The following is a 16,785-nucleotide window of genomic DNA, read 5'->3' as shown; positions in this document are numbered from 1 at the left end:
AATAACAAAATTTGTTTGATAAGTTAGATTGATATATTGTATAGATTTATTTGTTATATACAAATAGACATAAGCAGCCTTGTGTTCCTGACTAGTCACCTAGCTCAGACAATGCACTGACTGGACGACAGATCCAATTTAAATTGGTTGTATTGCAAATTTCTACCTTTTACCTGCAAATTATATATTACAGAGTGTAAACAATTGTTATTTCAAAAACATCTGTTCTTCGATAGACACTTCTTGCTTGCTGTCCTTTTCTGCATATCGCGGCGCCATTTTGTGGTTCGTACTGCATAACGCGGCGGCTCATTTGAGCCTATCGCGTCCCATTTGGTATGTTTCGCGTGCGACCCACTGGCCCGCTCAGTTCTCCCGATGGCCAGTCTGCCCCTGATCGGTTCCTAAGTGCGTCGGCCCACCGGGAAAATGCCTGGTATGCCAGATTACCAGTCCAGCCCTGCTTATGATGTGTTACATTCATACAAGCAGACAGAGAAGTAAATTTGAAGTAAGCTTGCAGCAGAAGAATTAGAAACAAACCTTGTGTAAAGCTAAAATGCTATTTCTAGCCATTTTACATGCACATGTTACCTGGCACGATCATATATTTTACAAAGAAAATTCACGTTGGATCATAATAATTTTTTTCTAGTAAGACTGCAAAAATCATATTCTTGATAATAATTTTTGTATTGTTTTCCTGTAAAATATCTAAAAATCTTTAAAACAAGATCAATTTGATTGATCTTGTTTTAGAAACAACACTGCATCAGATATGTAGGTTTTACAGAGAATGTATTTTTAATATGTATTTTGTCTTACTGTACTGGCAGAGTTTTTATAGTCAAAACAAGTGAAAAAATCTACCAGCGCTGAAGAGGAAATCCAAAGTATTTAGAATATGTTTCTGACCTTGAGTAATCTAATGGAATATGTTTCAAATGACATTTTACAGCATTTATTCTGTAATCTGTAGTGGAATACATTTCAAAAGTAATCCTCCCAACCCTGCATATAGTATCGGCCAGGAAATATCATTGTAATATTGAGTCAGGAGGTATGTGGCAATTCCCAGCCCTAGTCAGAAACACAGCTGTTTTGGTGCTGCTTCTTCTTTAAGATTTGACTGTAAAGCAGGCATTGCTGTGTGGTGGCCGTCAGATGCAAATGTGTCACAATGTGGTGTAAGTAGAGAATGAGTCGTTTTGGCAGCTTTGTGTTAACAAATGTGCTTTTGCAGTGAGGGGTAAGTTTTGAGTTCTGAAACTTATAGTATGTTTTATAAACAATGACCTCTTATAAGTTAATAGATGAAAATTTGATTCCTCATATCATGACCCATTTAAATGTATTCTTCAAAAATAATATTATTTTATAAATATGTAAGTAATTTACTGAAAAGTAATAAACTTGATTGAAAGTCATTAACTATAATCTGATTATAATGATTTAATTTGTAATGTGTTACACTACTTTTTGACTAAAATTAATTATATTACAGTATCTAATTACTTTGTAATTCACGGCCAGACATTTTACTTTCAAAGTGTTTTTTTTATTGCCATTATTTTCAATGTTGAATCTCATTTGTTTCCAATTACCCGAATACAGTAATATTACACTTTATTAAAGTAAAATAATTAATAACTTTACAATGCTTTTTTTCACTTTGTGCTAATAAGGATGTTTTTTTGTTTTTTTGGTATTATGGTAATGAGTGGGGGGTGCTTCTTGTCATGAAAATAATACCAAAAAAACAATCGATAGGGTCCTAAAAATTCGTAATTTTCTTTATGCAAAATATAGTTTCTTATTACGTGATTTTTATTTTGGGGTGGAATATGACCCCAGTGTGGTTTTGAGATACACTCATTTTCTTGTTACTGTGCAATTAACTCCAGAAAGAAGAGTTTCCGGTTAAGCAAAAATTGCCATTTTACCATGTTAACAGTGATGCTCTTTTATTTTGTTACCTGCTTCCTGCAGTGGAACAGCTGCCAACTATCACTAGTCAGACCTCAGGCCATCTGATTGCCTTGCCGTATGATGAGAGCTTCCTATTCATGTGTGAAGCCAAAGGGAACCCAAGACCTATGTGAGTTAGATCTCCTGCTTTTATGAATATAGAACATTTCCTGTTCCTGACTTTCGTCAGATATTTGAAGGGATAGTTCAGCCAATAATTACAATTCAGTCATCATTTACTCACCCTCACCCACTTATTGTAAGCCGTATGAATTTCTCTGAAATACGAAAGGATAAATCTGTCAGAATGTCCATGCAAGTTTCCATGCATTTGACTTAATGTGTCATTTTATTTGGAATCAGCTCATATGCATGTCTAATAAGTGTAATGAAAGAGTTATGTTGTTGAAAGTTGCATGTTATGTGTTTTTGATTGAACAGGTTCCGTTGGACTAAAGACGGAATGGATTTTGACCCACATAAAGACCCTCAACTCAAAACAAAAGAGAGTAGTGGGTCTTTTGTAATACCTAACAGTAAAGATAAAGTGAAATACCAGGGAAAGTACAGGTGTTATGCCTCCAACAAGCTTGGAACTGCAATATCAGAGGAAAAAGAATTTATTGTGCCCAGTAAGTAATTTTTCATATAAACCTGCAAAAAAAACCTGCAAAAAAAAAATGCATTTGCATATTCAATGTGTCCCATTGAGCACATCAAACATGATGCTGCTCAACTTGTTTTTAATCTCCATACATTTTCTCATGTCACATCTTTACCTTTGCTTTGGTTTCTTCAGCACCTGAAAGTTTTGGGGAAAATTCAGTTTAAAACTGTTAAAAATGTTACATGCCTATACGTGCATTATATTCAATCCCATATCTAACAATTCATTCCATTTTGGCTGCTGCAATCAGCTACTTCAAGCCGACTAGCCGCTCCATTATTTCTGAACAAAAGGACACCAATTTATGCAACCCCACTAAAACAATTAAAAATCATAATGGAAATATCACAATTGTTTCTACTCAAGTAGACCTCTCGGATCATTCGCCTGAAAAAAAAAAAAAAACAATAACAAAAAAAAGAAAACATCCTAGTAATCTCACATTTCTTTAGCGTTTCTGACTAGGTCTGAACAATAAAAAACCATGCTCAGATTTACCAGGTTATCAAAGTCTGCCATCAAACATAAGAGATTTCGATATGAACTGAAGCATTACTCATAAAATTCCTTCAATACCAATTTATCGGGACTATAGTGTACACATTCATTTTATATCAGTTCTCCCTTCAGTAGGGTGAATATGGGTAAAGTGGGACACCTTTGGAAATTTTATAAATTTGTAGTTATTATATTCATGCCATATAACCTGACATTACAGTATCTTTATAGAAAACAGATGTCTCTTTGTCAAAAGCAAACATTGAGAAATACTAAATACATAAATACTGATTGAGAAGAAAAAACGTCTTTTGACCAAATCCCAATTTTTTTCAGACAATATGGGTAAAGTGGGACACTTTACCAGTAAAATTAAAAAACAATTCTTGCAACATAAAGATTAAATCAACTCAAATGGAAAAATTCTAATTAATATCCATTCTAATTACTCATTTGTAATTTATTTTAGATATTTAGAACATTACATAAGATATTAAGTTTTGCTTTTAGATAATTCAAGCATAATTCAGTAAAAAAAAAAACAAGACAAATTAGTTTTGCCAATGAGGAAAGAAACTTACATTAAGTTTACTTTTCGTACACCACTGGCAAAGAGTTGTTTTTATTTTCAGCATAAACTTCACTCAATTTTGTTAGATTACAACAAGTGTTGTTTTATGGATTTTTAAATATTGGAAAACAAGCCAAAATTACTGAGTAAGAAATTAATTTATTTAGTTAACAGTTTCTAGGCATTTGCCTGTTGTATGCTTGGTGGCCTGATAAAAACTTCAATGAAATGTTTGTTTTGTTTTTATGTTTGCTCACAGTGGTACCTAGGTTTCCCAAAGAGGAGATAGAGCCAGTGGTGGTTGCGGAGGGAGATTCAGTGGTTTTGGAGTGTATCCCCCCAAAAGGGATTCCACCTCTACAACTCTACTGGATGACCAAAGGTAGTTTAAGACACTTTAAATCAGTTTGGTGCACCATGTTGTCCTTTGAGGGCTCTTTTTAATGCTATAATTACTTATTAGAAACTCAAACTAATAAAGTGTCTTTACTTTGAATGTACTGTTGCTTTAAATAAAAGGTTCTGCTGAATGTACAAATATAAATATTCCAGTAAATTTCTTGTTAGTTTAAACATCATTTCTTAACAAAACTTGCTCAGCTGCTCCAACAAACGTCATCATTTCTGAAATGTCAGTCATCATTGTCTTTATTGTCTTTGACTGTCATACAAAAAAAAAAAAACATAGCATCCACAATGTATGATTCAATGGACTGAATATAACTACCATTTTATTGATGCCAGACTGAGATTCCAAAACCACCCAAACTAATAACAGGTTTTGATCATAAACATGTTGCAGTTTAAATGGTTAAGAATAGCTCCTCAGCTATGTGTTTAAATGGAGAACAAATGGAGACTTTTGTTTAATATTAATGCTTTTCTGATTTTTCTCCTGACAAAAGCATTCTAGTAATCTCACTTGTACTTGAGAGATTTCAACAATGTCTCAAACTGTGCTCAAGTCTGCGATCAAAAGTTAGAGATTTAATTATGAACTGGAACATTTCTCATCATATTCATCCAAGACCAAAAATATCTGAGCTCTATAATCCACAATACTTTCTTATCTCTACACTTAATTGTCTCATGTTTTACTAGTTTTATTTTTCCTTGTATTTTTAATTTTAGGAGAAATGTTTGAGACAAAGTTGATCCCATAAAGGAGAATCTCTTGATCTCTGAAAGAGCAAACTCTGAACAATAGCTTTCTCTTATGGGTTAATTTAATTGTTTTACTTTCTTGCAAGCACTACTACTGTAACACGCACAAGAAGAGATAGTCACAATGCCGGGTAAAACTGCTTTATTGGCAGAATGGCAAAAGTACAAAGGGGCAAATCCAGAGAAGCGTAGTCAAGGGGAGCGTAAGGTCGAAGCCGGGAAATCAGAATATGGCAAAGGGGCAAATCCAAAGAAGCGTAATACAGGGAAGCGTAAGGTTGAAGCCGGGGGATCAGAATACACAAAGACAAAACAAGCGAGTAGTAGAAACAGGGGAAGCTAGTGAAACACTAGAGCTGGCAAAGCGAAGGGGTAACTAAACAACAACCAACAAACGTGGGGAGAGAGGGCAGAGTATATATAGAGGAAATGAACCGTGCAGGTGAAACTAATATTCTGGTGATTGGGAGCGAGCGTGAGAGCTAGAGGGGGCGGGGTGAACTTGAGGATCAGAGTTCGTTACAACTACTTTCTTTAGTATGCAAATCTTTTGCAAACCAAAATTTCTGTCAAGTTTTCCACACTGTGTTATGGTGTGAAATTATTACACATTATTACATGTCTTCACTTCTTGTGCTGAAGTGGAGCTTATACATGTTGACCCACCTATATTTCATATGATGGGTACAAGAATGTCTGAGCATTCAGAGCTCTACCCATGTTGCCTGTTATCTTCTGTGCAGTCTGTCAGGAGGGGCAATTTCTGGACTGTTTGGATGGTTGCCTTCTCCAATGTCCTGCTGCTCATGATAATCTAGCCATCCTCTCTGTATTGTCCTCAGATCTTCGGCACATCAAGCAGAATGAGAGAGTGTCCATGGCACTCAATGGGAACCTGTACTTTTCTAATACACTGGTGACTGATAGCCACGACGACTACTGCTGTTTTGCCTCCTTTGCCTGGATACGCACCATCGTCCAGAAACCCAGCATGGCCCTGAGGGTCAGAACAAGTATGTGGCAGAAATCTCTGTAAAATGAACATTTTCTAAGAATGAAAAGGAATAAAAAGAGAAATATACTGTATATATATATATATATATATATATATATATATTAAAAGCTTAACTTTAGACAAGGATAACAATATATGAAAGTCATTGCATTAGAATTTGATAATAAAAGACTTTTTAAGTTAGTAATGTTTTGAATGTAAAAATCAATTAATACATGTACGGTATATGGATTGAAATTGAGACAATTTCTCGTTGTTAATAGTCAGTGGGACATTGTAGTTAATGTGATAAGCTACACCTGCGGTTACTCCTGTGTTATCTTTAGGAAAACTGACATTATACATCCTCTAAAAGCACTTTGACCAGTTGGTTAAAAGCCATTGCAAAAATAATTGAAGAAAAATTAAGTTAGTTTACAGAAAAGATAATTTAACATGTCTTTTAAAGTGTGGCTTAAGAAGAGCATGTAAATAATACTGTAATTATTTAATATACCATATTATTTAATTTTATTTGCATGTGTCCTTATGTTCCATTATGTACTGTATGTATTATGTATTACCATTTGAAAGAGCTAAACATTTGCACACTTGTCTTTTCTTCTAGTAAATTCAAGCCATGATGGCATCATCAGTGGTAAATAATTTTTAATTTTTTTTATTACGCAAAATGTGTGCTTTTTAAATGCAAAACCTTAATTTATGTTTTTTTGTGCTTGATTTTACCATGCTTATTATGCCAGCCTTTGTGCCACAAGATGTGATGTTTAAGATAAAGCTTTGTCGAGCTTCAACACTCACTAGTCACATCATCTATTTCCAGAGTTGTCAGTCTGAGACATTCTCTTCTCTAAAAATCAGAAAACAATGTGAAAAACAATAGCATTTTCCTATTTTAACTGTCGATGAAGGAAGTACATTATCTGCTACTGTCTATCCATCATAATGCTGAATATAATTTGTACGTCAAAGCCATTTACTATCATTTGTCCCCATTTAGTTCATGAAAGGAAACCAAGATTTTTGGTGCCCTCCAATCATAAGACAACCTTCCTAAAGAAAGGAGAGGAGCTGGAACTGGAGTGCATCGCAGAAGGACTGTGAGTTCACTTCTCTATGACAACACAATAGAGTACTCACACTACACGTTAACAAGCCTATCCACTGACTGTAGAGAGCAACTGTAGAGTCAACTGTTGTGGTCTTTTCTCAGGCCCACGCCAACAATAGAATGGGAGAAGATGAGGGACAGCTTACCAAATCGTGCAAATATCATGAAGTATGGAAAGCTTCTGACTATACCAGATGTCACAGAACAGGATGAAGGAAAATACATGTGCAAGGCCAAGAATTCTCTTGGTGAAGCTGTCCATCATTTTCACGTTGTTTTAGAGGGTATGCACTTATGCTCTTATATCCTAAAGATGCATTCTTACATTTTATACAGGGTCTGAAAAGTTATTGTCATTGGAGAATACCTTGTAGAATTATTTTGGTCAACAAAGGAACACATCCATTTGACGAGAAGTACTCTTATGGAGTTTTGAGCAACCAGGACATATCAGGGAATTTTTAAATTGTGATTTACAGGCTGGAAAATGTAATATTAATTAAAAGCTCTTGAGAAGTCATGGCCACATCTATAATGAATTTACCTTTTTAAAGTTATTCTCAGCTTTAAAATATGTAATTAGCAAAAAATTGGTCTTTGTGAGTCTATCTCTATAATTATTATTTTATTATTATTATTTAATATTTATCTGAAATTTACGAATTATGGTCATAAAAATCATTGATAAAATGTTGGAACCCTGACTATACAGTTTTATGGGATTTTTTCTTTTGTCTTGATCAATTTTCCATGAGTAGGTAACATCACCACTGTTCTGTGAATTTATTAATCCAAATATATTTTGGAACCTGTTTTTTTAAGAAGAAATCATAAAAAAAAGTCTTTATGAGGATGAAACTACAGGTTGAACTTATAAAGATCATAAATACATAAGTCAATTTGCATGTTATTTACAAACACAAGGTGGCAGTAATGCTTTAACCAGGGTGATGTTTTGATCTGGTGTACATGTTTTGTTTCTCAGAGCCCCCTAGCTGGCGGGAAGAGCCAGTGAAGATTCAGTTGGCAGAGATTGGATCTGACATCCAAATCAAGTGTTCTGCTAAAGGAAAACCACAACCCACAATCACCTGGAAGAGAAATGGAAGGCTCCTGGACGGTGTGTTGAAACCCCTCTCTTCCACCTTTGTCATGCCCATCTCACTGAATTTGTCAGCTCAAAGCCACTGCCAAATATGCAATTGCTGAGCGAAAAATCTGTTTTGTTGCATTATTCATAAACAGCAATGATCATAAGCCAACCTCTGTATTTATGCACAATGTACAGTACACATCATGTGAAATAATATATCAAAAGTAGATGACAAAGGTCATATTATTCACCAAAAGTGAATGGTATATCTTCCAAAAATGGTTTATAGTTGCTTACAGTGATTATCTGACAAAATATTACAGTATAGAGGAGAATGGGGTTATTTGTTTTTACTATAGTGAATATTTCTCAGGGTGTGTTTAGTTTTTAAAGTAAATTTCTTTATAGACACAAAACTTAACGTTTTTTCCTCTAAAAATGTTGAGTATTTCCACTGTTATGTCTGCTATGTCCAATTGTTTTCCTGTAAAAATATCTAAAAATCCTCAAAACAAGATCAATTTGATTAAGAAACAACACTGCATATTATTATATATTTTTAACATTATATTTTAACATGTATTTTGTCTGACTGTACTGCAGAGTTTTTGTCAAAACAAGTGAAAAAATCTACCATTGCTGAAGAAGTAATCCAAAGTATTTAGAATACGTAATTGACCTTGAGTAATCTAATGAAATACGAAACAAATTAAATTTTACATAATGTATTTTGTAATCTGTAGTGGAATACATTTCAAAAGTAACCCTCCCAACCCTGCATACACACACACACACACACACACACACACACACACACACACACACACACACACACACACACACACACACACACAGGCAGCCAAAGGTTTGGAATAATGTACAGATATTGCTCTTATGGAAAGAAGTACTTTTATTCACTAAAGTGGCATTCAACTGTACACAAAGTATAGTCAGGACATTAATGATGTGAAAATTAACTATTCAAATTTTGAAAAAAAAAAAATTCAGAACATCTTAAACTACTTCAAAGAGTTCTCATCAAACAATCATCCACGTGCAGCAATGACAGCTTTGCAGATCCTTGCCATTCTAGCTGTCAGTTTGTCCAGATCCTCGGGTGACATTTCACTCCACGCTTCCTGTAGCACTTGCCATAGATGTGGCTGTCTTGTCGTGCACTTCTCACACACCTTAAAGTCTAGCGGATCCCACAAAAGCTCAATGGGGTTAAGATCCATAACACCCTTTTCCAATTACCCATTGTCCAGTGTCCGTGTTTCTTTGCCCACTCTAACCTTTTCTTTTTGTTTTTCTGTTTCAAAAGTGGCTTTTCCTTTGCAATTCTTCCCATAAGGCCTGCACCCCTGAGTCTTCTCTTTACTGTTGTACATGAAACTGGTGTTGAGTGGGTAGAATTCAATGAAGCTGTCAGCTGAGGACATGTGAGGTGTCTATTTCTCAAACTAGAGACTCTGATGTGCTTATCCTCTTGTATAGTTGTACATCTGGCCTTCCACATCTCATTCTGTCCTTGTTAGAGATAGTTTTCCTTTGTCTTTGAATACTGTAGTGTATACCTTTTTATGAAATCTTCAGTTTTTTGGCAATTTTAAGCATTGCATAGCCTTCATTCCTCAAAACGTCTTGGGTTACTTAACTGCAAACCCTGTTCCCTGATAAAAGCGGAACGAGATGCTGCGCTGATTTAGCACTTTGGGAACGTCTTAAGTAGTGACCAGCTGTGAATACTTCGTGTTTTGTGTATATTTCAATGAAATATTTCAATGAAATTTGATGTGTTAAACCAGTCTGCTGGTGACATCATCAAGATGCACCTGTAGCAGGGCTATAAATAAATGCGTCACAGGTGCATTGTCAGGTATTTTGTCTGAAGAGCAGTCCTGGGGCATCCTCAGTGCGGCAATGAAGTGCAGCATCTCGTTACGCTTTTATCAGGGAAAAGTGTTACTGTTAAGTAACCTGAGACGTTCCCTATCAAAAAGCTACACTTTGATGCTTTAGGAACGAGAATACCCATGCTTTGGGAACGAGAATACCCACGCAGCCGCACTGTGGGTGTCCGGACCACTTACAGTTGTGTAGCTGTGTTCACAAGAGTGCGAGAGGTCTCAGACATGAGCTTGTGATGTAGACTCAAGGACATAAGGGCCCGGAGTGGCATGAACATCCAAACTATAGAATCTTATGAATGGATGTGGAGAGAACCAGCCCACTGCATTACAAACATGTTGCAGAGGGACACCTCTGGCCAAAGCTTTAGAGGAGGCGACCCACTCTGGTAGAGTGAGTCCTGATACCTACTGGCAAAGCACGCCTTGTAGTCCAGGACAATAGCATCCCTCACAGAATGTGACATAGTTTGCTTGGTGGCAGCCACCCCTTTGTTACGGCCCCCATGACAAACGAATTGTTGCCCTGACTTATGCCACTGGCTAGTGCGGTGGACATAAGTCTGAAGTGCACGGACTGGACAAAGTCCGTGAAGTCTTTCCTGCTCCGGCATTGTAAACGGCGTGGAGCAGAAGGCTTTGAGAGTGACCGGATGTCGAGAAAGGAACCTTAGGCAGGTAGTCAGGATGAGGGTGCAATATTGCTTTAGCCATTCTTGGGGCAAAATCTAAGCAGGATGGCAAGACAGACAAAGCCTGCAGATCCCCAAATCTTTTTGAGAAGTAATTGCCATAAGAAAAACCATCTTGAGAGTCAGAGGTTTATCAGACGCTGACTCTAGAGGTTCAAAGGTGGTCTCAAACAGACCCTTTAGGACTAGTGATAATTCTCATGAAGGGATCCTGGTCTTAGCAGGAGGTCTCAATTGCATGGCTTCACAAACAAAGTGAGTGAGGAGAGGATGTTTCCCCAACGGCATCCCGTCAATCAAGGCGTGGCAAGCCGATAGAGCGGCCACGAGTGGCGGGGCATGTGCCCGCTGATCATTTTTCCTGCAGAAAGTCCAGAACTGAAGCAATCTGGCAGTTAACTGGATCTGCATTATGTGCACTGCACCATCTTTAAAAGACACCCCCATTTATTGGCATAACTTCTTCTAGTAGAGAGAGCCCTAGCACTTAGGATGGTCTCAATAACTTCAGGTGAAAGCCCAGTGTCCCTCAGTTGGCACCCTTCAGGTGCTAAATATGAAGGTTACACAGCTCGGGCGGGGATGAAATATTGTCCGCTGCGCCTGAGACAGAAGGTCCCTCCTGTCCGGAATCGCCCAAGGAGAGCCGTTGAGGAGAGACATCTCCGAGAACCATACCCTGTTCGGCCAACGTGGCGCTATTAGTAAGAGCCAGGACCCATGCTGGCGAACTCTGACAGCTTGAGAAGTACAACACACAGAGTGGTCTGGCGACAAACGACCTGATGATGCATCTATTTATAGCCCTGCTACAGGTGCATCCTGATGATGTCACCAGCTGAGGCTATAAATTCTAGTCAAATTCATTGACGTGTTGCACACATATTCACAGCTTTTGATAGGCAACAGTTATTGACTGACGAGTTTCTAGTGGAAGCTGTTTCTTTTTTTACCATTTTGACCTAATATTGACCTTAAGACATGGCAGTATTTTGCATACTGAGGCAACTCAAAAACAAACACAAAGACAATGTTAAGCTTCATTTAACAAACCAAATAGCTTTCAGCTGTGTTTGATATAATGGCAAGTGATTTTCTTGTACCAAATTAGCAATTTAGCATGATTACTCATGGATAAGGTGATGGCTGCTGGAAATGTGTCCTGTCTAGATTTAATCAAAAGTGTATTTTTTCAAATAGTGATGGTGCTGTTTTTTAAATCAGTACTGTCCTGACTATACATTGTGATCAGTTGAATGCCACTTTGCTGAATTAAAGTACCAATTTCCTACGAAACAGCACAATCTGTACATTATTCTAACCTTTTGGACACCAGTGTATATTTATAGTATATTTATATTGGAATTTTAGATTGTAGAATGTAATTCACAAAAAAAAATGACTAATCAATTAATTATGAGTTTTGAACTAGGCATTTGAAACCAACAAACACAACCACTGTTAAATCTCTTGTCTTTTATGAGAATGACATTTTTGCTACTGTACTTTTCACACAAAACCTTATAGTTCCTGAGATATAACCCTTATGGCAACCTAACTGTGGGACAAATTGCCCTGGCAATCTCCCTTCTAGATTTCCCTTCTATCAATCTGAAAGTACTCGATGACAGCATCATCATACATAGAGCCAAGCTGAGAGACACAGCAGTATACCAGTGTGAGGCCTCCAACAAACATGGGACCCTACTTGCTAATGCTAACGTCTTAGTCATGAGTAAGTACCTCTCATCCCACACTGATCTGTGTGAACTGGAAGCCAATGAATGTTGCATTGTGATGTTTAGAGTGCAGCAATGGATCAGTACTGATGCACAATCAGACTAATTTACATGTATCAATTAAACATAGCACCATAAGGGAGGATCGCAGTCCTTATTAAAGATTTCTAGGCTTTGATTATGAAATGGTGCTCTTGCTGACACGGAATGGCTTAAGGGTGTGGAGCATCTGCTCATTTGTAGTTGACGTAGAAGAAATACATGAAACGTGCGTGCATGATTCTCTCTGTGTGTGTGTGTGTACAAACTACTTTAGTTTTTTCCGCAGCTGGCAGGAGAACAAATCACTTTTATATGTTAATAGCTTTTTTACAGTTTAATTGTGAATGCGGGAGTATTTTTGAATTACTTGGTTTCAAACTACATCACAGAAAGTGAACCATATGCCGTGCTGGCTGTTTGATGTTTGTCTCTGTGCATAAATGTTTTGACTAATGGTCTGGCTTTCTCGCAGATCATCCTCCTTTGATTCTGACTCAGAATTATCTGGAGTATGCAACCATGTTAGGGAAGAGTGTGATTATGGACTGCAAAGTCTTTAGCTCTCCAACAGCAACCCGTCATTGGTGAGTTTGGAAATTAGTGTTGGTAATGTTAATAAAATCTTTTGATGTGTTATATCCAGGGGTGTAGAACAGTGTAAAAAGTTGGGTGATGCATTAAGGCATGGGGAGGGGTTTACTCTGCTTCTGATTATATCTGTTAGATGTTAAAGGATTTGTTTACCTAAAAGTGACTATCATTATTTAGTCACCCTTATGTCATTCCAAACTCGTATGCTGTTATTTTTTTCCATGGAACACAAAAATCAACATTTTAAATAATCTTTGCATAGTTCTTTACCTTAAAATGACAGTTCATTGCCTCCATGACCATCAACCTATATAAAGGCAGCATTGTATAATATATAATATACAGTATATGACTCACGTGCTTTGTTCCAAGTCTTCTGAAGCCATATAATAGCTTTGTGTGTGAAGCGTACTGTAAGTTGTTATTCAATGATAATCATCTTGTAGATGAAAAAATGGCTTGTTGATGTGTCACACCAGGTTTGATGTAACTGATGGCAAAACGGTATTGTTTACAGTGTGGTTCTAGTATGCAGAATGGAGAATGAGATTTTAGATCTGCAGCAGGGGAGAACATTTTCAATGAATAGCAACCTAAATTTGTGTTAAATTCCTCACACAAATCTATCACATGGCTTCAGAAAAAAGCATGAGCAAATCTCTTTCAAGGCTAATCGGTCGACTCTGCGGCCATATTAGTAACACCCCTGGTCAGCTATTTTCTACTGATTCAATCGGCATACTATACAAGTAAAGCTCCAATTTACTTGAATGATAAAAAACAATTTCCGAAATTGTTGGTCAAAATTGCTATCAAATAACTTCAGTGTATCCCTGTGGCAAATCAGTTTCTCAATGTGGAAAAGAGAAAGCGGGGACCAGGTAAACAATCCACATCAGACGTTTAATAAACATTTTTCAGTGTATAACAAAACAAAAACACGCACTGCTTTTTAGCCCGCTATATATATATACACATAAAGACACACACACACACATACACACACACACACATGCTTCGTGCATCTCTCACTCTCGAAATGTAGCTCCGCCTCCACCTTATCCCTCTCCCGGCTGATTGCGATCATTCTCCCCCAGCCATCCCACATCGGTTGGCCACGCCCCCACTCTCCACATACCCCCATCACCAGACTCACTTGACCCCCATTTCTGGAGGGGAAAAATTGCCCTTTCAGCCTGTCCTGCTGCCGGATGTTTTTCCTTGCTTCCTGGGAATAGGAACAGGATGAGGGGGAGGAGAGGAGAGAGAGAGAACAAGATAGAGTGAGAAGGGGAGGGAGAGAGAAGAGAGAGAGAAAAGAGCGAGAGGGAGAAAGAACGAGAAATAAATTTGCCGGCCCTGGAACACGCCGCCAAACAGTCCTCAGCCTGCTGATCTGCTTCTGTACCGACACCGGGAGATGGCACTGGACCCCTCAGCCATATGTTTCAGTTTTCGGTTGATGCACTGCTCCAGCGCCACCGGATCAAGCACTCCATCGACGTCACAATCCTCAGTTGGCGGCGAGGACTCCTTGACGGCGCATCTTCTTTTAGTCTCGGGTTTTGGCACCAATGTGGCAAATCAGGTTCTCAATGTGGAAAGGAGGAAGCGTGGACAGGGTGAAAAATCCACATCAGATATTAAATAAACTCTGCTGCTGAATTATGAGTGCCGCTATTATCTTGACATTTCACATGGTTCATTATTATCCATGACACAAGGTAACACTTGCCAGCACCAGTCAGTTGCACACTTAAACTGAGTGCAGTTAAATGGAACCCCTGTATGAAGCGAAAGGAACCCCACCATTTACACGCATGTATTCACAGTGACATCATCGCATAGCAGCCCATCAAAGGCTGTTTGCAAGTATGTACACATACTGTACACAACAGAGAAGTAGCGGAAAGTCTTTTAACCTAATAACAGATAACGTCTTTAGAAATATAGGTCTCCAGACTGCGAATAAATGGTCGCATCTTGCAATAATTTTTCCCGCCGGTGAGACTTACGTTTTTTTAGAGGTCACACCGGTGCGACTACAGAGTTTCCAAACTCTCGTTGATTATAAGCAAAATGTCTGTTTCTGTTCCCCTTCTGTCACTCACTCGACGTTGTATCGATGTAGTGATACTAGGTGTTGATCTTGAAAGCCCTGAACACCTTCCATTCTTTGAGAAAAGGCCAATGAGAATTGGTGTGTGGAATTTGCATGCCACTACCCCGGACATAAAAGGAGCTGGAATGCCCTCTCCATTCAGAATTTTTCTTCGGAGCTGAGCGGTTGTACTATCAATGAGCTGAATACTACTGTTGTTCCATCCACCTCTTAAGAAGCGTATGCTGTTGGATATACGGCGCATTTCCAGTAGCTTTCTCTCCTTCTGCACGACGAGTGCAGATGTTGCCCCTGGGCGATTCGACAGCGGTAAAAGTGTATATATTCCTGCTAAAAAGTATATTTTCTCTATTAGAGCATACACACTGATGTTGAACATCTTTATAAAAATGATTCCTGGATGCGGTCCTTATCTCTCCACTTCTGAGGCAGCGTTTGAGGATAGTTTATGTTCTAATTGCGAGAATATGACCATGGAAACGTTGCAGTTGCAGCTTTCCTTCTTCTGGGTGAAAGCCACTCTAGCCACCCCACCCCCCGTGCTGCGCCTTCTACCCACGGGTATGAGGCTTGCCTGGCTGGCACTGGAGGTGATTTGGGGAGTTCAATTGGCTCGGTCTAGCCGGGTAATTCCCCACGGATCTCCCATTCCCCAGCACGCATGTTTGCTCCTGTCCGGTTCCGAAATGAGACCAGCCCACCTCACGACCAGCATGACGTCTCTTCAGCTCTCAGTAACCTCGTCGGCGGGGAGGTCTACGGGTACATGGAGGTCCCTCAGGTGGACAAGGTGGTTGCGATGCACCTGTGCCCGCAAAACGGCGGCACCAGGCGGGATCGACCGACGCTCCCCCCCCAGAGCCTATAGGGCTACGTCGTCGCTAGTGACCAAAACCTACAGTGCTGCTGGACAGGCCACCTCTGCCCTGCATGCCATGGCCATCCTGCTGGTACACCAGGCCAAGGCACTCAAAGAACTGCATGTGGGTAGTCCTGATCCAGACGTGCTGCTGGAGCTGCGCTCGGTGACAGTGTGAACACTCGGGCAGGCGATGTCCACCGTGGTGGTTCAGGAGCGCCACCTGTGTCTGAATCTGGTGGAGATGAAGAACGCCGACAAAGCCTGCTTTCTCAACTCAGCAACTCCCAGATCTGACTTTCCGGTGACACCGTTGAGACTTCGCCCAGCAGTTCTCACCGGTGAAGGAGCAGACTTAGGCCATCCAGCACATATTGTGCCAGCGCTGCAAAAGATCCAACACCCCATCTGCTTGCCGAGGGCGTCCCCCTGCGGCGGCGAAAGCTCAGCCAGCTCCGCCTCAACCCGAGCCCAGTTCATGGCCCCAGAGTAGAGCCCCCCGCAGGAAGCTGATGCCTCCCGTCTCATGGGCTGGCATGAGGACGCGGAAGGCTCCTAAGCGCCCCTGAGACGGATGACCCAGGGAGCGAGACATCCGGTACAGAGCTGGTAACCAGACCACTCCATCCCCCACTGGAGGGCCGGGAGGTAAATCCTTTGTTTCCTTTTCTCTTTTGTTCGCCGCACCCCAAACGGATGCGCGGAGTAAGGTAAGTTCTTCAGATTTTCCCTCACGAGGCAAC

At 39.3% G+C, this 16,785-nt stretch overlaps 1 protein-coding gene across 2 annotated transcripts in view; it reads left to right on the top strand.

Annotated features, from left to right (window-relative positions):
* LOC127628645 (neural cell adhesion molecule L1-like protein) overlaps positions 1 to 16,785 on the top strand; it is a 77,839-nt gene that overhangs the window by 24,829 nt on the left and 36,225 nt on the right. For both annotated transcript variants that reach the window (XM_052105412.1, XM_052105411.1), the window contains exons 3-12: positions 1,990 to 2,098; positions 2,410 to 2,600; positions 3,964 to 4,086; positions 5,711 to 5,881; positions 6,491 to 6,520; positions 6,884 to 6,983; positions 7,097 to 7,278; positions 7,980 to 8,114; positions 12,284 to 12,424; positions 12,943 to 13,054. In XM_052105412.1, the coding sequence (XP_051961372.1) occupies positions 1,990 to 2,098; positions 2,410 to 2,600; positions 3,964 to 4,086; positions 5,711 to 5,881; positions 6,491 to 6,520; positions 6,884 to 6,983; positions 7,097 to 7,278; positions 7,980 to 8,114; positions 12,284 to 12,424; positions 12,943 to 13,054 (1,294 nt within the window). The remainder of the gene's footprint in view (positions 1 to 1,989; positions 2,099 to 2,409; positions 2,601 to 3,963; positions 4,087 to 5,710; positions 5,882 to 6,490; positions 6,521 to 6,883; positions 6,984 to 7,096; positions 7,279 to 7,979; positions 8,115 to 12,283; positions 12,425 to 12,942; positions 13,055 to 16,785) is intronic.

Source organism: Xyrauchen texanus, chromosome 35 (genome assembly GCF_025860055.1).
Source record: "Xyrauchen texanus isolate HMW12.3.18 chromosome 35, RBS_HiC_50CHRs, whole genome shotgun sequence".
In the NCBI taxonomy this organism is placed as follows: domain Eukaryota; kingdom Metazoa; phylum Chordata; class Actinopteri; order Cypriniformes; family Catostomidae; genus Xyrauchen; species Xyrauchen texanus.
Note: the sequence above shows the minus strand (reverse complement) of the source record. Positions and strands in the feature narration are given on the sequence as shown.